This window comes from Tiliqua scincoides, chromosome 4, assembly GCF_035046505.1.
Source record: "Tiliqua scincoides isolate rTilSci1 chromosome 4, rTilSci1.hap2, whole genome shotgun sequence".
Taxonomy (NCBI): Eukaryota; Metazoa; Chordata; class Lepidosauria; order Squamata; family Scincidae; genus Tiliqua; species Tiliqua scincoides.
The window spans coordinates 134,694,245-134,715,163 of NC_089824.1; the positions used below are offsets into that span (position 1 = coordinate 134,694,245).

Genomic DNA, 20,919 nt, shown 5'->3' on the forward strand with positions numbered 1-20,919 from the left:
GATAGGATTGTGCCCTTAATGCCTATTCTGGGCATTTTCCTGCACTGTTGCTGAACCAACTTTTTCTAGAAACTTCTCCTAGATGTCTGATGTGGCCCTCACACACTAATCTAAAAGAAATTTCCATGCAGGTGCAAAATTAAGACTGTGCCTCTGCTATCTGGTCTTCCCATTGGAAAAAGGAAGGAGGATGCCATAAATTAGTTCTTGTGTCATCAAGCAAGAGTTGTGACATTCTAATCTAAATTATATACCACTTCTGTAGTCCTGTCAATAAACAGTACAGTGAACCTGAGGAGTTATGCAGTTTCCACATTTTGGCTCTGCATCAGGGTGGAGCCAGTACATACTGGGTTTTATCTGAAATGTATGGAAGTAATGACCAATAGGAATTCTTTTCTATTTATGTGTAATAGAAAAAAGCCTTGCGTGAGAAATGGCTCTGGGATGGACTAAATACTCTTACTCCAAAAGAACAAGAAGAAATGCAAAACCAGAATCGAGAGGATCAACAATGGATGAGTGAGCTGGAACAAAATATTCTCAGGTAGAGAGCTCCAATCCTTTTTACTTCTTTAGCATTCAAGGCTTTATGATCAGATCAATTTTCTGTTATTAACCAGGGGAATTAGTGTCTCTGGGTCCAGCTACTTAAATTCTGCAGGTTCAATACCGCAGCTAAGGTGCATTGGGTTTGCTGTTGCTTGAAAAAAATATTATTTTAAAAGATCAGGTTTTGAATGTCAGGATGATGGTAGGGATTTCATCATGCTTTCTAAATCCAAACAGAAGATTTTGACATTTAAAATGTCAACTTGTGGAATGGTCAGAAGTTGACTTTTTAGGAATCCTGACATTCAGCTAGCAATGATAAAAACAAGGAAACAAAGTTTCTACATGTATTTCCATATATGTACTATATTACACATTTCTTTTGTTGTAGTCTTCTGTTTTACTATGTTAGTGGAGCTAACATTGAACTTCAAACTTGTTTTGAAAAAGTATGATTTGTTTTCTCCTACAAATGTATTTAGTTGAATTGAACTTAAATCATTACTGTCACTATCCTCTTCAGCCAACATTGAAGTGTGTCGCCAACATGCTTTAACCCATTTTTGCCCAGCCCGCAGGTATTTGGTCCCTGTTGTATATATGCAACATTGCACAGAAATGGCTTTAGTGCTCTTTGTGACTGAGATGCCATAATCACCACAGGTCTCTCAGCAACAGAAGAAACAGGCTTCCCACATCCTGTGAGTGGGAAGAATTTGGAGCATGGAATTTGCATCAAAATAAACCCCTGCGGTTACTAAGAAGCACATAGCAAGACCTGTTAAAATCCTCTGTGTTCTCATTTAAGATGTTCTCTCCAAATTCTCTAGAAGGACTTAGCTTAGCCCAGTGTTTCTCAAACTGTGGGTCGGGACCCATTAGGTGGGTCGCGAGCCAATTTCAGGTGGGTCCCCATTCATTTCAATATTTTATTTTTAATATATTAGACTTGATGCTACCATGGTGTGTGACTGCATTTGAGGAAATGTTACTGACCTGTACTTTTAACAAGCTGCTATGTATATTCTTTTAACAGTGATTGTCAATGGGATTTACTCCTGGATAGGTATGGGTAGGATTGTAGCCTAGGATTCTTAAAATTTTTCCTACTTGATTATGTCACTTTGGGTCATGACATAACTTCTGGTGGGTTCTGACAGATTCTCATTCTAAAAAGTGGATCCCGGTGCTAAATGTGTGAGAACCACTGGCTTAGCCAATACCTTTGTCAACCCCTATCAGAGGCAGTCAATGCTAAAAACAATATTTGGTCAAACATCAGGGTCATTCAGGATTGCTGGACACATTACAGAACAGCAAGCAGACACTACACAGCAGGGATCTGCGGTCAGTCCTGGCTCCTCTGCATATTCACCTGCATGATTCATTTATCTCCCATTGAGCTTATGTTGTATACACACAATTTACACATTTAGGCCCAAATCCTAACTTTCCAGCACTGTGCCAGTGGGGCATGTGCTGCATCCTACAGTTGCGTGGCAGACACAGAGGCCTCCTCAAGGTAAGGGAATGTTTATTCCCTTACTTGGAGCTGCATTGCCCTTACCTTGGTGCTGGAAAGTTGGTTAGGATTGCTCCCTAAGCTTCAGTGGAAGACCCAATGACTTTACATACCCCTCCTTTCTTGCATGCAGTGCTGCCTCCTCTCCCTTCTTCTCCCTTGCATTATATGCAGTATATATAGGTATATACTATATTGCTGCTATCGGTATGCAGTAGGATCACTTACTGCACAATCCTATGCACGTCTAATTCAAAGTCTTATTGAAATTAGTGGGACTTAGTCCCAAGAAAGTGTTATAGGATTGCAGCCCCAGTTTTGTTCCACTGAACACACACTCTCTACCTTATTTATTTTTTTAAAATAGACCTTTTTCTTCTCTAAGTCATTTTCTCTTCCAGAAGTGTTCTTTTTGATACATATCAAAAAGAGTATCCTGGCTTTCACTGGAATGGACGTCCACACATCCTGACAAATATCATAGGTAGAAAATCAGAAAGGTTACCTGCCAAGTGGAATGCAAATGCTGCAAGATTCAGTTTGCTCCCCAATAGCGACCATCATGTCAAATGAAATAGAGACCAGCAAATACCACTTTGAATATTTCAAATGCTCCACTTGCACATTTACAATAAGGTGATAAGAACCAGTGCTAACTGAACAGCAAAAATTGTGACCAGGGATGCTTAGAAATATTTTTTTAACAGTTAGCTCAAATCATCCATTTTTCAGATTAACTTTGGCTGCTAAAAACATACATTCATGCCCAAAACTAGATAAAGTCATTCCATTCCATGAGAACACAGCAAAATAATGGAAGGAATATATTCTTCTTAATGTGAACTCTTGGGTATTGTCTTAATGTAAACCTTTTATGTAGTACTGAATGAATGAAAGATACTGCAAAAATTTGCAGCTTCCCCCCGCCAGCCCACCCTGACTAATATTACTGTGTGTATGAAGTACTAACAGGAGGTAGCAAGGGATGGAACCGAAGCTTTGTCCAGCAATTGCATTTCACTTTTTTTTTTTAATTTCATTTGTATACTGTCCTTCCTCCAAGAAGCTCAGGGTGATGTACACAACTGAGGTGTACACAATAGGTGAGGCAGCAAGATATCAGCTGGCCCAAGGTTACCCAAGAAACTTCATGGCTAAGCAGGGATTTGAACCTGAAACTTCCTATCTAAATCCAACTACAGAACACCATCCTGGCTTTCAGTTCTCTGAGAAGCTTTAACTCTCTACTGCAACCTAACCATGGTCGCTTCCACACCTTTGGTGATGCTGATTCATTGCTTTTCCACAATGGGCTAGAAGGGAATTAAAACAGCTATTTATAAAAGAAAAGAATTATGAGAGGAAATTATAAATTAAGATGACCTTGGGGCATTTCAGGAGAAGCAATTCAAGGGGCAATTGCTCATTAATCTAGGGTCAACAGGAAGCAATCAATGGGCTGAATGTGCAAAAAGGAAGTATTTCATTTAAAAATCACAGGAGCCCATCCCCCCCAACCTTAATAGCATTTGTCTGTCCACAGTATTATAAACAAATCTCCACAAATCACATCTGAAAGAACATGATGGCAAAGATGTGACAATTTTATCTGGATGCACTCTCTCTCTCCCCCCCCCCCCTCCACCAGCCTCACAGAATTGGTATATACCAGTGGCTCCCTTGACCTACCAGGATATTGGCTGCAGCTACCCATTAGGGCTACAATCATATAAGACGGCTGGTTTTTGTGAGGATTCTGCAGCTCCCCTGGCTGGTTTCTGTGACTGCCCCAGGGAGCCATGGCCCACAGTTTTGTAGTTTTCCCTAAAGAAGGGGAATATTAGTATATAAATGTGAAATTCTTTGCACCTTTCATGCATTCTTTTCATTGCAGTAAGCACTATTTAACAATGTTTCTTCAAATATCATTTGTTTGCAGACTTGAGAAGGAAATTGAGGAGCTTGAAAGGGAAGAGTTGACAATCTCAGCTAAAGAAAAGGTCATATTAAAGAAGCTTAAAATGGTTGAAAGGACAGCCGAAGATATCATAAAGGTCAGAGTCTAGTCATGCTCCTGACATCATTTATGTTGCTTCATAAATGTGATCAGTTAAGTGAGAGAGATGAAGCTAGAAAATAGTGTAAAGAATCCAGTTTGGCATGTTGTAACATACATGAAAAGTGTTTCAATGTTATGGTAATGAATCCACTCTACATTAGACAATAGCTCAAAATCAAGTTTCTTTTATTAGTGAGTTGGTATCTTTATTTTGCCAAATTCATTCCATGTCACAGGAATGTTTTTCCCACAATGTTAACTGTGTGTTGATATTTTGTCCTTTCTGCTCTGAACTGTGACATTATTTGCGCATGGAATAATGTTAACCATTAACCACATCTATTCTGGCAGAATGTCAAGTGCCTATGGGGAAAATAAGCTGCTGTGCCCTACCTCCCGCTAAAGTCAGAAGGGAAAAATGCTCTTGGCATTTGATTCACCCTTCAGAGAAAGGCTCAACAAACATGCAAGCTTGCCACTGTGTCCTGAAAGTCAAACAGGCCTGTAGGAACATTATGCAATTGTCATAATGAGAATAGCTACGGCTTTCATTGCCTTGAACAGGCTCACTCAGGACAGGACAGAGAGCTGCCAACAAACCACCAACACCCCCCCCCCTTAAGAACTCTCTCTTTGGACCCTGGAATCACAAATCAATTGACCAATCACATATGCCACATAAGAGGTTAAAAGGTCAGTTGAAAAACCTGACTAGAAAGGGAAACGCTTGATATGTAGGGAAAATTAATTGCACAATCCGAACTTGCACTTAAAGTTGCACTTGCACTCCCAAGAGGGAGTGGGACCAGCGGAGCAGGCCTCCACTGTATCCTAACCCCCCTTCCAGCCTGCCTGGCTTTACACCAGGCTTCCTGAATTTGCACCAGCTAAACAGCTGTCTCCGATCCGAGAAGCCCCATAGGAGTGACTGGGGCTCAACAGGGGGTAAAAATACCCCCTTACCCTGAGGAGATCTCCAGCTGGCTCCTAAACGACACTGGAGGCAGCTCAGGTCATGTGTCCTGGCTGCACCAACACAGTTTAGGATTGGGTTGTAATTAAATGAATATAAATAAATATTATACAAATGGCCAAACTATGGAACAACTGAGATGATTGTATTGCTTGCAAGCAGGTTATGATTCATGAACTGATTCAGTGCCATTGGCATGTCCCCAGAATTTAAAAAGACGAGTCCAGGACTATTTCTGTAGAGGAATTATTTGGAGGTCTTCAGCCTTTTAAGGCTACAATCCTTTGCATACTTACTTGGAAATAAGTCCCACTGAAAGCTTCTGAATGATCATGCATAGGACTGAGCTGAACACCTCTTAGTTATTCTCTACAAAACATTGAAAGGTAACTATCATCAGTTTTCTATATCTTAATTTCTTAAAAATCTAATTAAAATCCCTTTTTTTGTTTGTTTCTTAGTCTGTGAAGGTAGAAAAAATAGAGACAAGAGAAGGTACGTTTGACCCAAGCGTAGAGTTTTGAATTATTTAGCCACAACATGAGAAAGAAATTGTATGTATTAACAATTACCTCTTTTCATAGAACCAGCTGACTACATATACGCCAACATACCTGATCTCCCAAAATCTTTTAAACCATCTACACTCAAAAGGACGGTCCATCCAGAAACCGAGGATGATGACGAGAACAGAAGAGGTACAGTTGAATTCAAGGAAGTTTATAGACTTGCAATGGACTGCATCTAAAATGGACTCAAGTTTGAGAAATGAGCATTTAAGGAAATGCTTGATTAACACTGAGCAAAGAAACACAATTAACAAAGACACATCATTAACATTTTTTTGTTTGTAACCAGTTCACTTTGGAGTAGCTCCTCTATAGTCAATTGCACCAGTCCAGATATAGAACATACCTATGCTACATGGCTATATACATCAGTGGTTAGCCAGGTCAGGCACTGGACGGAGGCCAATACCTATTAGAAGGCCTACGTGGTCAGGCAAATCACTGAACCCTCAATATCAGTGGCAGTGATATTAGAGCTATTAGGGGATGACTGGGGAAGTCATGAGGGGCCCAGGCACTGAGCAACCTGACACCAGTACTGGTTGCACCTGCACAAGTGTTTCTTCTCCCATTCCAGCTGCTGGAGCTATATTCAGAGATCAGTTCAGGAGAGAGCAGAGCAACTGAACTCAGATCCTCAAATTCCCTGCCAATCAGTTGGTCAGTGCAATTTGTTGGTTCATTTTTTCCCCAATAGGCTGTATCATTCATAACTATGGATTTTTAGTGTGCAAACTAATTCTTCTGCATTCACGTACCTATACTAGATCATATTACAGGGAAGAGGTCAAATCCAGACCTTTCAGTACTCTTTTGAACCTATTTTTTTTAATGGCCACTGTTTCCATCCTATAGTCACAGCACAATCCTGTGCATATTTACTCTAAAGTACATCCTGCATGTTCAGTGGAGCTTATTCACTTACTTAGGGGCTTACTCAGACATGTGTGAATAAAATTGCAACCTTGCTAGCTATCTCTGTTCCATGTCATACATCCCTAATCTCTCTACAAGTGCTACACAGAAGCAACGGATCCAGCCTGGGGCAGGACTGCCCATCTATAAGGCCAACTGAAGCAGTTGCTTCAGGAAGCAATATGGGAGAGGGGGCCTTCTCTGTCCATCCACTTGCCTCCACTGCTTCTCCTTCTCCTTCCACAGTCCCTGGATTGGAAAAGGGGGACAAAAAGGAAACAGGAGGAGAGGGGAGTGGTAAGCATTGGAGAGTGGGAGGAGCAGAGGCTGGCACATAATCAGGTAAGGAGGCAGCATTTGGCTTGCCACCTCAGGTGTCAGGAGATCTTGGGCTGGCCCTGCCTGGGGCCGTTACCACTGGAATATAGGATATTAAATGGTGAGGATTTTGTCTTTTTAATTTAATCTTTTATGTAAGCCATCTCAAATGGTCAAAGAGGAGGGGATTGGAATACTTTGGATCAGCAAATGCTTTGGAAAAGCCAACACTTGGCACTTGAGTGTTGGCACACAGCAAGTTCAAACCAGTTCCTTCCTGATATCATAACAACACAGAAACTCAAGCTTAACAAAATGGATTGTTTTGCATGACAGCCAAAAAAACAATCTGAAAGGTATTTCCTTAATCACCCTTCATTTCCGCAAACTTTTCAAACAGTCAGAAGAACTTGATCAAAGTGTACCATTTAGTTCCCTCATTATGGTGTGCTGAATCAACTCCCCCAACCTACGTACAAGACATAGCTCTAGAGTTGAGTGTGGATATGTGCTGCCAATCATTAGGCACTACTCCCCTTGGTCAGCCAGCCTTTTCCCAAGAGTCCCTTTACCTGACAGAGGCCAATAAAAAAAATAGAAGGGGGGTTGTAAATGAAGCATTGTTTCCAGTCACTCACCCTTCATTATAGGAAGTTCCCAATAATGCCTATTCTATTCCACAATTGTGTAATTAGCTTCTAAGAGCAACATCTATCATTCTCTCTTGCCTTGACAGTTATAAAAGTACTCTGTTTCTTCCAACAGCTCTGTTTGCTATGGAGATCAAAGTTGAAAAAGACTTGAAGACTGGAGAAAGCACAGTCTTGTCAACAATACCACTTCCATCAGATGAATTTAAAGGTGCAGGAGTGAAAGTGTATGATGATGGCAGAAAGTCTGTCTATGCAGTGTGCAGCAATGGAGACATCCCAAAAAATGAAGTTGATGATCTTGCACCTGTTGAAGTGGAGGACCTTTTAAGACAAGCAACAGAAAAGCAGGCCAAGTCACCTACTGAATATCACAAGCCTGTATATGCAAACCCATTTTGTAGACCCACGACTCCACAGAAAGATAAATTCAGCCCTGGACCAAATGGTGAAGATGCTATTCAAAATACAACTAGCAAACCAGACTGTTTTTATAATGAACTCTCCCGTAATAAAAGCAAAGGGCAACAAATGGATGAAAATGGTTTTGCTCTTTCAAAGGACTGTCAGCAGAATTCTCACAATCCAGTCCTTCAGCAAACACGAAGACCTCTACAGGTTAGTCCCCAAAACAAGATGGCACCCAAAGTTCACAGAGAAGTTATACGAGATTCTTTTGAACCACAACAGAAGTCAAGAGAGAACCAACAAAATGTAGCATGCAGAAGCTCTGTAAACACTAATGAGAGGTCTTCTCCCGAAATGCTAAAAAGTGATGAAGATTCTAGTTATAGTGTAGTCCAAGCTGTGCCATGTTATGTGGATGATACAGAACCCGTTACAATGATTTTCATGGGTTATCAGCATGTGGATGATGAAGAACTGAGTAAAACAGTCTGTGGCTATGATGGAATTATCCATGCTGAACTTGTTGTCATTGATGATGACAGTGAAGAAGAGGACAGTAAAGCCGAGAAGCCTTTATATCACCCAGTGGGCCCTTACAGCCAAGTGTATCAGCCACCCAATCAAACAGCTCCTGTTCCACAGACAAATCCCAGCAAAACAGTTGCTGACAAGGTGAACAAATCACCTTATAAAAATTCCATATCACTCAAAGAACAAGAGGAAAGTTTGAATGGTTCTACCTACAATGCTCAGCTTGATGGCCAGTTAGCAGGTGATGGAACTGAAGATCCCTCCTTAACAGGTAAAAAATCAGGCAAGTCGCACCGCTGCTGCACTCTCATGTAACAGACTGGTTGCTTCTATGAGTCTTCCTTTCTATTAACTGTTCTTGTTGTTTCCCACTCCTGTTTGTCTGTCTAACACACGATTTCTGGTCCATTTCTTCCTTGCCTTTTGTCTTCAAAAGCTTTTATGTAGCATTTTATGATGCCCTGGGAACCATAGTGCACGAAGTGAGACTTTTTAAAGCTTCCTTTAAAAAAAGATGAGGAAAGACAATGTTTGGGGGCTCTCTCTCAGAGCCATCCCATTCACGAAGCCAACTGAGATGGTCACCTCTGTCTGCAAACTGACACAAGGTGCTCACCTCCATCTCCCCCCCCCCACTTCCTCATGCTCCCTGGACTCAAAAAGAAAAGGAAGTGGAGTGGAAGAGAAAGTATGGAGGGAAGGACAGTGGAGGGATAAACACCAAGACACTTTATTAACAACCACTCTTCTCCACACTTCCTCTTCTACCCTATCTCACTCTTCTTCTTTGACTTCAGGGAGGGGGGAGGAATGGTGGAGACATAACACTGGGTAAGGGGAGCAGCACTTTGGTGGCACTTTCAGGCATCAAGAGATTCTGGTCCCACTCTTTCTACTTCTAGTGCATCATGAAAGCACCAATTAAACTATCTCTTTATATGGCAAATAAGAAAATAAGAATCCAACTGCCTTTGGGAACTTGCAACGTGCATAAAATAGCATTTCCTCCTGTTCTGTGGAACTCGCTTTCTGGACCTTGAGGGTGCCTCTCTGTTGTCGTACTTCATACTGTAATGTACCTTGCACCTTAATGCAGAAATACTGGTTCAACCAGAATGCTTTACTTCAACTTTGACACAGTGTTTCCCACTTTACTTGAGACTTTTAATGCAAGTTTTGATATCTTCTGAGCCTGCTTTATTTTCATGTTTTGTTTTGTTTTCCTGAATTAATACGTTTAACTCAACTTCTTTTTCTCTGTGGTAATCTCAGGCTGCTTGTCCTTCTACCTTCAATAAATATCTTACATTTTCTAACCTGGTTGCATGAACTCTTTCACTCTGCTTCTCACTATGTAAAGTTTTCTTTTTTAAATAATAAAATAGCCTTAATCAAAATAGCATACTAGTTCATAGTTATGCTTCATTTCAATGCAAGACATGCTAAAGGCTTATTTAGGTGTGATGGCCGGTTCAGATGATACTTTGTACATTCAGCTGGCTCCACATGAACAAAACATGTAGGTGCTCACGCACTGAGCACATCCTGGCCCCTCCCTTCACATCTGGAGGGATGTGAAGTCAGAGCATTTTCTTTCCTCATGTGTGAAGCCACTTCATTTGTACCTCCCCTCTTTTGGGGGCAGCTTTATCAGTTTATCAAACTGCCCCCCCCCCCCCGATTAAAGAAAATTCCTCAAACTCTCTCAAATGGGTCAGGACATGCATATGGTGAGTGTGGCACTTGTATAGAGCTCTATAAGTTTACTTCCATCTCCATGGTGCAGGAACCTTGAGGTGGAGTAGTGACCCTAACTGTGGTTTATCAATGGTCTGTGAGTTTAAAACACAACAGCAAACTGCAGTTAGCAGTACTTGTAAATTGTACTTAGCAGATGCTGCTTTGTCGTTCCTTAACAAACCACAATTCATGAGCACATTTGAGTTCAGGTATAACACTACAACATGGTTTAGCTAAACAAACCATGGACTCGTGTTGTGCTTGAACATGACCATAGTCTTCAAGTGCTTAAAACTGGAAGATGTTAAATTGAACCTCAGCTTAGGCTGTTGCACACAGTTTTCTGCAAAACTTAACATGCATTGTCAATGGCAACTGCTTCTCCTCTTCCAGTTCCACACTTCTGTACCCCTCCCCTGCACTGCTACTGCTAATGTATCTTCCAACATACTGAATAATAAGAGAATGCTAGGAAATGAGTAATGTTCCCAAACAATCTTATAATGATCCTGCTTGTTCTAAAAAGGAAACAAAGCCAGGAAGACCTGCCATTGCCAAGGTAACAATGCCTAAACAAGCGGCAGCCTCTGAGGGGAACAGATCTGCTTTCTCAGACCTCTTTTCTTGCAAAAGCCATCATGCTAAAGTCACTGACAATAGTATCACTCAACCAGATTTGGAGAAGGTACATTAGTATAGGAAGTACTCAACAAGAGCCAGCCCACCCAAGAGGACTGCTGAGGTAATTGATTTGAGCAATTGATTTGAGCAGCAGGCTAGGGAATGCAGCAAACTGGTGGTAGAGCACCACCACCTCCCCTGGCCAACTACCTAGTCAGCCATTCCACACTACACTCTGATTCAGAGGATCGCAGTAGTTGCAACTCACCTCTTCCTCCAGCATTGGATTGTAAGCAAGAAAGCATGGTGGGAAGGCTGATGGAGAAAGCAGAGGGCTGCTGCAACCCTGCTCCCATCACTCCTCTTCCAGGGGAGCAAGCAAAACACTCTTCCTTCTGCCCTGCCTGACTACTTCTTCAAAACATGCCAAGCAGTGCATAGGTGGGATGGAAGTAGGGCCTCTGAGAGGAATTTTGTTAGGGAGTACAAAGTTTCTTTTGGTCCCCTTTGCAAAGGGAGGGGGATGAAACAGAGTGGGGCAGGGTGGTGACAGACAAGCAGAATGGGAGCAGGGGGAGACAAAACAGAGTGGGGGAGCATGGAGACAGCTGGAAAAATCTTTGGAGCCCAGGTCTACCCACTCATGTGGCATCTGCAATATGGAAAACCAAACACACTCCTAAGTCTCTCTAAAATCTTTTAGATATAGAAAATCGTTGCAGAAAATTAGCATCATCATATTTAGGCTCACATTAGAATGGAATGGGTCCAGTGCATACCAAAACTTGCTTCTGCAGCAGCTGCAGTCCCACAGCTGTGTCCTTGAGCTCCTATACACGCCTTCATGGTAAGCGGATCCACAAGCCAAAGAGCTACTCTAGCAATCCAGTATCCTCCCAGATTTGACACTGTGTTAAGGAGTGTCATGTTTGCATTTCTCGGCCCAGCATATATGGTTTGCCAGTAGCTGCAGCCACACACTTGTGGTAGTGTCCCCAGCATCCCATGCAGGCAACAAGTCTGAGTAGATAGGAAAATGTAAGATCCCAGGAAATTTCTGTGCCCCCTCCTTTGGCTCCTGGGCCTCCTTTGTCACCCTGGGCCCAAGTACACATTACCCCCTTTACCCTCCTCTCGTGGGCCCTGAATGGAAGAGACCTTCCAGCATGCGCTGCTTGGCCTGCTTTGAAGAAGCAACCAGCAAGGGAAGGAGGCAGGGGGAAAGGGGGGGTTGGATATTTGGGCCACCACTTTGAGTGTCACTTCATTCTACGCCAGGCCTGTCTGTCATTTTGAAAGATAGAGAAGATAACCTAAAAATGTCAGGAAGAAGAAAGAACTGCTAGGGCAGTCTGTGACCTAATGAACATATAGGAGTAGATGCCCTTTCAAATAAGGCTGAGAAATAGAAAAGTGAACCAACCAAAGTGAGCAATGGTGACTTCTGATATACAGTTCACCAATGTAGCCAGTATTGCTTCACAAATACAGGGTGACCCAAAAGTAGGTGGACAGTAAATGATAACATTCATTCCACCTACTGTCCACCTACTTTTGGGTCACCCTGTATATACATTTTCTGTATGAGGTAGTGTGGTATAGTGGATAGAGTGCTGGACTTTGACTTTAGCACAGAGAACTGATTTTGAAATTCCCACTACTCCATCTGGTAGACTGCACCTCAGAGATTATCAGCCTTGAGCATTTGCAATAGTAATCCAAGAAAGGATACAGCTTTAACTGAGGCTGCAGTCTCCCATTTGTCTGTTTTCTGCGTTATGACTGTGCAAGAGCTACGGTAATAACTTCTGATTCTTATAGCTGCTAAATTAATGCTCTCGCAGGAACCTGATCAGTTAAGGTAAGTTTTTCTTGCTCTACAAAATTAGATTTAAAACCAGAAGTGTAATCATAGTTGTAATATTTATTGTGGTGTTTGTTTCTTTCTGCAGCTCTAAGAATGAGAATGGCAAAACTGGGGAAAAAAGTGATTTGACAGCTACAGTGGTATAATACCAAGTCTCTTGAGGTGTGATATGACTTAAAGAAGAATCCTCTACTGTCTTTGGACCTGGATGGCTTTTGCTTATGCAAATATATACAGCCATAGGAGTAGTGGCGCTTTACAAAAGAAATGAATGGGCAGCAAGAGACAGAAAGGGTTGTCCCTCCAGCAGTACAGCCTGGCCCATACAAGCACAAAACTTCAAGCCTGCAAGAATCCCTGAGAGCGTTTTGTTAATCTGAGAAATTTTTCAAGGTCATCACAAAACACAGAACCATGCCAGCCAGTGTCTTGAACGGGACTGTGTCCATGCCCAAGTGTTTTTGTTCAGTGAGATAGACAATGCTCGTGGCATCAGCCCATTCCTTAAACCTGGCCATACACAAGGAGTGCCGATGTGGGTAGATGTCTAGCAACCATAGCTCTTCCATTAGCCAGTTTCTTGGCCTAAGGAACTCTACTGGAACTCCTCAAGTATGATGCTGGGAAAATGAATTGAGTCAGTATTTATTAGTACAGAGCCCATGCCCCTTGCTTTACATGTCATTTTATAAGCTTTTGTGGTTGTTTTGTTTTCCCCCCATTCACTAAATGTGCCTTTCTACAAGCTAACAAAGAAGTAAATGGCAGGCAATCCAAAGCTAGAGAGAACTATATCCTGGGCGTCAGCATTACACCCCATTTTCCCCTTACATACCCCTGCCCCTGAGCTGGTCTTAATAGCTTTCCCATTTAGATCAGTGGTTCTCAAACTGTGGGTCAGTACCTGATTTTCGGTGGGTCCCATAGATGCTGAGCAATCAAAACACAGGTGATAAAAAAAATCAGATAACTAATTACCTCAAGCCCTGAGACTTTTCAAAAATCAGAATTGCCCTGCAAAGAGCTCCTGCAGTTTGCGAGAATGTGTAAATATAGGGAGATAAATGTTGGAGCATCTTTTTCTGGTTATTATTACATGTAAAGTAAGAATATTTTTTCTAGATTTTTTTAAAGTCTTGTAAACCTAGATGGGTTCCAGTAGAGTGTTATTTTAAAAAGTGGGTCCCAGTGCTAAAAAGTTTGGGAACCACTTATTTAGATGTCACTATGTTCTCCCCTTCATAGAGATTCTATATGGGAGATTACTGGTACCTACAAGAAGGCCTCACCTTTCTCCTTAGTCTGCCTGAAAAGGAGTGAAAGGCTGTACAGACTAGCCTCTTTCACACTTTTCACTGTGTGTACAGTTGGGTCCTCTTGCTCATGCCTCCTATGGCTCATGCCATAGAGAGAAAGGTGTGAAAAATCCACATACAAACTATACACACTGTCCCTGCAATCATTAATGCTGCCTTTGCAAGCATATTAGGGTCTCTTGCACCTTCCCCTGCCTATACATGAGGTGGAGCTGGCTGCTGTGACCTCATTGCCCCTGTACACACACAGTTGAATATGTGACAAACACCAGCAAGTTATTTTAGCTGTGATATCCAATTTCCGATCTCTATATCCCAGTGGCACTCAAACTTTTCTGGCCAGTGGCTCCCTTGACCCCCCGTGGCTGTTTGCCATGACTCCCCATCATGTTCCTGAGGGTTGGAAGTGACATCATTAAACAGGAAGTGGCCACAAATATTAACTATATTAATATTAATTATATTAATCATATCATTAATTAAATGCAGATCTTAAAAATACATTATTAATACACAGCAATATACATGCTTTATAAATGGTCAGTTGCTGATCACTGTTGGAGACAGGATGCTGGAGTAGGTAGATTTTGTCTGGTCCAGGAAGACTCATTTTTTTTTAACTTTGTAAGCATACCAATAGAATTGTTTTATCAAATGAACTTTGTGAACAACCAGTCTGACCAACGTTACACACACACACCCCTGTGGACCCCAATCTAACTAGTTATTTCTCCCATTCTCCTTGGATAGGATTGAACCCTTTATTAATTTAATGAAATTAAATTTTTCCAGCAGCTGGTGGGGAAAACAAAAATAGACCATGAAAATAAGTAGTTGGCAACCTTCAGTCTCGAAAGACTATGGTATCACGCTCTGAATGGTGGTTCTGGAACAGCGTCTAGTGTGGCTGAAAAGGCCGATAAGGCCGATTCGGGAGTGAGAATCCCTTTTTCAATCCATGAAAATATATCAGAGCTGATAAGGGTTTGGTTAGGAAGCTGATTTGTCTCCTATACTAGGAGATGCACAGCCCAATCCTACGCGTGCCTACTCAGAAGTAAGTCCCATTAGAGTCAATGGGGATTACTCCCAGGAAAGTGTGGATAGGATTGGGCTGGCAATCACTTCATCAATGGCTGATAAGTATTCCCTTCAAGTAGCAAGATTCATCACTTTAAAAATACACCCTCTCCTCTTCAGTCAAACAACAAGATTAATAAATCACTTTAAAAACAGTACCCTTTTTCTGCTCCTGGCCAAGTAAAGTGTGTGCTTCTCTCTCTCTCCCCCCCCCCTTTGCCAACTGCATGGAAACAATTTTAAGACCCCTGGTGACTGGTAAAATAGGAAGCATTTTATTTGGGGAGGGGGAGGAAAGTGGGAAGGTTTGGAGATTGAAAGGGGGGAGTGGAAGAGGGAGGGGGTTGAAAAGAGAGATTTCACTTTGATGAGAAGCGATCCCAGGCTAGGAACTAGGAACCAACCAGACAAGGATCAAGGAGGGTTTCTTTCTGACGGTCAGCAAGGGCAAGGACTGCAAGCTGAGCATGCTTTGTACTTGCCAGATGGGGGTTGGAGTCAAAGAGCTTTGGAAACATGCAGCGAACACAGAAGACGGCAGCCTCGGAGTGGAGGGAGAAGAGGGCAGGGTGGCAGCAGCCACTCTCACAGCTGAGCAACTCCCCTTTCTTATGCTTTAAAAAAAGCGCAGAAGACGGGCTCATATTCTGCCTAGGGGTGTGACTGTATTGCTGCAAGAGGACATCCCTTACCTCCCCTTTGAGTTCCTGGCACCTCCCTAAGGAGCCATGCCTCACAGTTTGAATAACACTGCTATATCCCATAGGAGCAGGGTTCATTCTCTGGCTTAAGGTTTCACACTCAGGAACAAGCCCACCCAGCTTCTTTGTCAGAAGTATTAGGGCTTCCTGATTTGCAGCCTGTTGATCACTGTAGAGGTCTCACTTCTGAGCAAAAGAAACTAGGGTTCAGAAAGAACTAATGTGCACTGGCCTCAAGAGCTTCTGAAATTTAAAGCCAAACTCCTGCAGCAAAGCTGAATGAAAGTACATGCATATGTATTGCACTAACACCTTGTGTTGCTGCCTAGTATTCACTCATTTGGAAACAGGGTTTCTATATGCTCACCAGTGCATCAAAAGTTAATTGAGGTCACACAACAATAGCACATTCTAGATTATGCCTTCTGTCAGAAAGTCTGTTAAACAGGAAAAAAAATATCCAAGAAGGGTGCAGCTATTTCTTCCCACTATATTCCATTTGTGACCATCTGTCAGTGGTCAGACATTCATTTTTAGCCATTCTCAAATTAAGAGAAGGAAAGATGTGTATATTCTAACTTAGAGTAGAAAGTTGTTGTAGAATAGAAAGTTGCTGAAATTACAATGAATTGAATCCCAACACCACAACAGAACGAGAAATCCCAACCCCAGCCATAGTTCCTTTTTAGACCTGTTGTCCAGAAATTGGCAAATCTGTTGGATGGGCTATAGCAGTTTTAATGAGAGGCTATCTAGTTTAGCAAAGCTTCAGTTTCTGAAGACAACCTTTATTATGTTCATGATTGAAATGACAGGCACATGCTAATATAAGTACAGAAAATACTAAATTTAACTAGAGCCTTGTTCAGTATTGGTATATTGTGCTTTGAAAATCCACAGATTTTGATGGATTCTCAAAAGTTAAATGTCCCCCATTTAGGCCATTCTGTTTCTTCAAATTGGCAACTGTCCAAACAGTAAACCTGAGCAAGAGCACCACACAGTGACCCAACCATGGAAATGAAACTTCCTATGCTCAGCTGTGCATTAAAGAGTTTTATATGACAATATTAAATAGGGCTGTGCTGCACTTTCTCTAAAAGCATAGACCACTTTGAGCTGGATGGGCCTAGTAGCTGCCCCTACTGTAGACAGATACATATCTTGAGAGGTTATGATTTGTTTATTAAAGAAAAATCTGTTTTAACTCAAACTTTCATTACCAGTGCACCTGCATGTGTTTATGTGCATCCTCTGTCACTCCACTGACTTTGCTAGAAATACATTTCTACATAATAGTACAGGAAGAGCAGCAGCAAGAACGAGAAAGAAAACTTCTGTTTGGTACATTGGTTCAACCCCTCTCACCATTCAATAGATTTAACCCTAGAGAGTGAGAGTCTAGTGTGGTCTCCCCCCCCCCAACCCCCGCATACAGCTATGTAAGGTTTAGCATGATTTGGATGGGGGGCAGGGCACAACTTATCAACTATGAGGTCATCCCATTCTTTCTTTTAATGGAGTTCTCTCTTTGGAGGGGGGGTCACTTAGAAAGGGAGGGGATTTGAAACAGAGCCAGTTTTTTCATTTTTATACTAGTCTTTGGCCTTGCAAGATACTTTTCTATATCTATATCTATAGGATGGTTCTATCCCCCTTCAAACAGTCAGTGCTCACCTGCAGTGTGAGAGTGGCAACATCCAGAAGAGTTTCACCTCTACATTGTTTACATGAAACAGCTCACAATATCATCCCACAATATCATCCACAGAACAGGAACTATCAAGTCTCAGCCGAGTGTACTTCCTCAGCATCTCTCTTCCAATGGCACAGGTTTTAATAAACCGTTATAGAGTCAGGGTGATATCTGGCTTCCCTAACTTAATATTCCCAGGAGATTAGAACAGATTCTGTTCTCTATGGGGAAGGGGGAGAAGACGATATCATTATTCACAGTTATGTATGGAAGCTACCCTGGTAGTAGTTGTGGGTGCAAATTGTTCAGGATTATCTAGTCAGAGCTAAGTCCAGGACATCGCATTATCTGCAGTCATCCCTGTTCAACGTTTTTCTTTGGGGGGGCAGCTCACAAAGCACACTTTGTTATCAAGTGGTAACTAAACTACCCACATAGTGCTAACGCTGCTCCAGAGGGGGGCTATATCAGCATACCATTTGGAGCAGGTAAAGGCGTTCCTGGATATTGTAGCTGGCTAGATGGCAAGAAGCAGAACGTGAGCCTCCAGGGGAAAGAAAGCTCTTTTCTATAGCAAATAAATCATCTTCTCCTAATACTCACAGGTCCAGTCATCAAAAGCTCTGCCTTACCTTCTTTGTTTAGGGCAGGGATCTTTCAACTCCGGCCCGGGGGCCAGATGTGGCCCGCAGAGAGCCTCTATCCAGCCCGTGGCCAGTCTCTGATCCCCTGAGAGCCTCTGGCCCAGTTGAACAAACACAACCAGAGTTGTGCTTGTGGGGTGGGGGAATGGGGGTCCATTTAAGTGTGTGTGCTTTATTTCTTGGGCTGTGTTGGTGCTTGCAAATCCTGGACATTTGAGCCCATTCATTCATTCCAGTCATTAATCTAAGTTCCATCTCTAATGTATTTATTTAAATTTTATATTTCATTTTTTCCCAGCCCTTGACACCGTGCCAGATATTTTATGCGGCCCTTTGGCCAAAAAGTTTGAAGACCCCTGGTTTAGGGCACTAATACATTGATACTATTGTTCCTAGCTTAGGCAAATGCTAATCAACATGTTGCAGGCACTATCACAGAACAGAGTAGCATCAGGTAAACATCAAGCCCTGGCAAGCTGAAGACTCCTGCTGCTCCACACAAGCTTTGTTTTTGTACTCATCAGAATTGGGCAGCTTTGTCTGGAAGTGGGACCAGTTTGTATATATATTAGCAGTAGACGTTCTATCAGCCACATTCTGGTTCAAGCAAGGTTTCAAACTACAGTATTGCTAGTTGATGCAAGAGTCAGATGTTTAAAGTGTTTCTTTAAAGAGGAAAATACAGAGAAAAAAGTATATACACATCAATTTTAATTTATATAATTAACATTTTCACAATACAATAAAAATAAAGCACTGGAATTCAGTACTCAGCCATAAAACCACACAATGATCTTGCATTTTATTTTTGTAGAGTATGAGAAGTAGCGACAGCAATTAGCTAGACAGGTGCCAGAGGGGATTTCACTTTTTAAAAAAAAAAACCACACCTAAATATCAGTTGGAACTTTCAGAGACAGGAAATTCTGTGGTCAAACCTCCTTCATAGATAGGAGACAAAAAAAAATCTCAGTCAATCTGGAGGTAACAAACTATAGAAAGAGCAGATTAGCCCAAGTCCTATAGAGCTCTTTCAGTAGAACTTATTGTTTACATATTATTTACTCCAGGTACATTTTGAGCATACACTTAGGCAATAACAGATGCCGTCTGTCGCCACATTTCAATACATTAGACCTTTCACGGAATTGAGGATGTTAAACTTTAATCCACCACAGTAAGAATACCCAAGGTCTCTTCATTCTATCACCCTATGGAGCCATTCAAGCTAAAAGTCACAAAAATATGACCACTACCTAGTTCAGATTTTTTTAAGACGTCTCCTATCAATGAAAATGAAAAGTTCCTTGTGAAATTTGGTGCCTATTTGGCTTCTTTTGATGTTGTTCCTTCTCAGCTCTGTGGTTCATAGTAACTGGTTTCCAGACAAGTGCCATAATCCTTATGGATAAATCAGAGGCTCCTGTCAGATATGGTCGATCAGAGACCAAGAAAGAACGCACAAGGAACCTCTTGTGCAAGTCATTATTCTTCAGGTCTCTTCAGCTCTCGTTAGGCTATAACTGCACCCATACCCGTTGGGGAAGATGAGCAGATCATGTGCAATTCTTCAGCATACACAGAACATAGGCGTACAGCCCCATGTTCTTCCACACCATCATGATGGTGGTTGCCAGTGAAGAGGCACTACTCACAAAGGACAAGGACATGACAACCCATTAGTCACGGGCTTCTAACTAGGAAATGAACTGAAATAGAGTGACAACCACCAGTTCAATTCATGCAGACAGCAAACAGGAATCTAACAGGTTCAGAGCAAACTTTTTCTCCTTCTGACCCTCTAGTGACACACAAGAGAACAGATTCTGAATGGGCTACATGAAACAAGATGTTCAGTTGCAATGAGGATTATGTCAGGTGATCATCAGAATTGGGACAGCATATCTGTCTTGATCACACTTCATATAGCTGTGTGATGAGAAAGGATTCTTAAATCCTAGATCTGCTAATCAAAGTTTTCACTTGCAGATGCTGAAGTTTCACCACATTTCACGGTGGAAAAACTGAGACACCTCCCATCAGACAATTTCATTACAAGCTCTAGATAGAGTCTTCTTCAGCATCATCATACTTGTCCAATTGCTGCCAAGAAGGTGATGAGAAAAGTTAAATTGCCACAGATGTAGATGATTAGCACTGTCTTTTTAAATGTATGGCCCTGGAACAAAAAGGAAAAAGAACTTTTTAAAGTGTTCACCTGTTTGCAAGGGCACTAAGTCAATTCTTCAGAAAAAGCATGTTGAACAATTCTGGAGATGCAAATGGGAGGTTGCCACATGTCTAAATGCTCCCCCCATGGACAGCAAATACATCAGGGAAAACATACAGCAATTTTTTTAAGCATATGCATTACCCCACCCCTATTTCCACTCTTTATCCAACAACTCACTTTACTTCACCCCCAACACACACTTTACTTACCTGTGCCTCTGCAGTAGAAATGGACTGCAAAAGTTGTATTCTGTCATCTTCCAGTACTTCAACTGCAAATATAAAACATATAATTATATCTACAACCAAGATACAATTTCATTACTGTTTATTTGTTTACCAGTTTAGCTTAAAGAGGACACGTCATCTAATAAGAACAATGGCTGCAATCCAGCTTACTGTTAGATGCCCTTAAAGCTACTGAAGTCAATGAGTCTCAACAGATTTGTGTTGGACTATGGCCAATTCGTTTTATCCACAAGTCTAGAAGAGCCATTTTCATTCATTAAAACATTAGGACACCAT

At 41.8% G+C, this 20,919-nt stretch overlaps 2 protein-coding genes across 5 annotated transcripts in view; one reads left to right on the forward strand and one right to left on the reverse strand.

The window, feature by feature from the left end:
• The window catches only part of PALMD (palmdelphin), a 71,313-nt gene extending 56,034 nt beyond the window's left edge, over nucleotides 1-15,279 (forward strand). For both annotated transcript variants that reach the window (XM_066623374.1, XM_066623375.1), the window contains 6 exons: nucleotides 417-547; nucleotides 4,014-4,128; nucleotides 5,568-5,601; nucleotides 5,691-5,804; nucleotides 7,674-8,768; nucleotides 12,811-15,279. In XM_066623374.1, the coding sequence (XP_066479471.1) occupies nucleotides 417-547; nucleotides 4,014-4,128; nucleotides 5,568-5,601; nucleotides 5,691-5,804; nucleotides 7,674-8,768; nucleotides 12,811-12,854 (1,533 nt within the window). In that variant the 3' untranslated portion in view covers nucleotides 12,855-15,279. The remainder of the gene's footprint in view (nucleotides 1-416; nucleotides 548-4,013; nucleotides 4,129-5,567; nucleotides 5,602-5,690; nucleotides 5,805-7,673; nucleotides 8,769-12,810) is intronic.
• A 3,660-nt stretch (nucleotides 15,280-18,939) lies between these two features.
• Nucleotides 18,940-20,919, reverse strand: part of LOC136647685 (ferric-chelate reductase 1-like) — a 29,071-nt gene continuing 27,091 nt past the window's right edge. For all 3 annotated transcript variants that reach the window (XM_066623371.1, XM_066623372.1, XM_066623370.1), the window contains exons 15-16: nucleotides 20,605-20,666; nucleotides 18,940-20,341 (exon numbers count right to left, since the gene is read on the reverse strand). In XM_066623371.1, coding sequence (XP_066479468.1) covers nucleotides 20,249-20,341; nucleotides 20,605-20,666 — 155 coding nt within the window. In that variant the 3' untranslated portion in view covers nucleotides 18,940-20,248. The remainder of the gene's footprint in view (nucleotides 20,342-20,604; nucleotides 20,667-20,919) is intronic.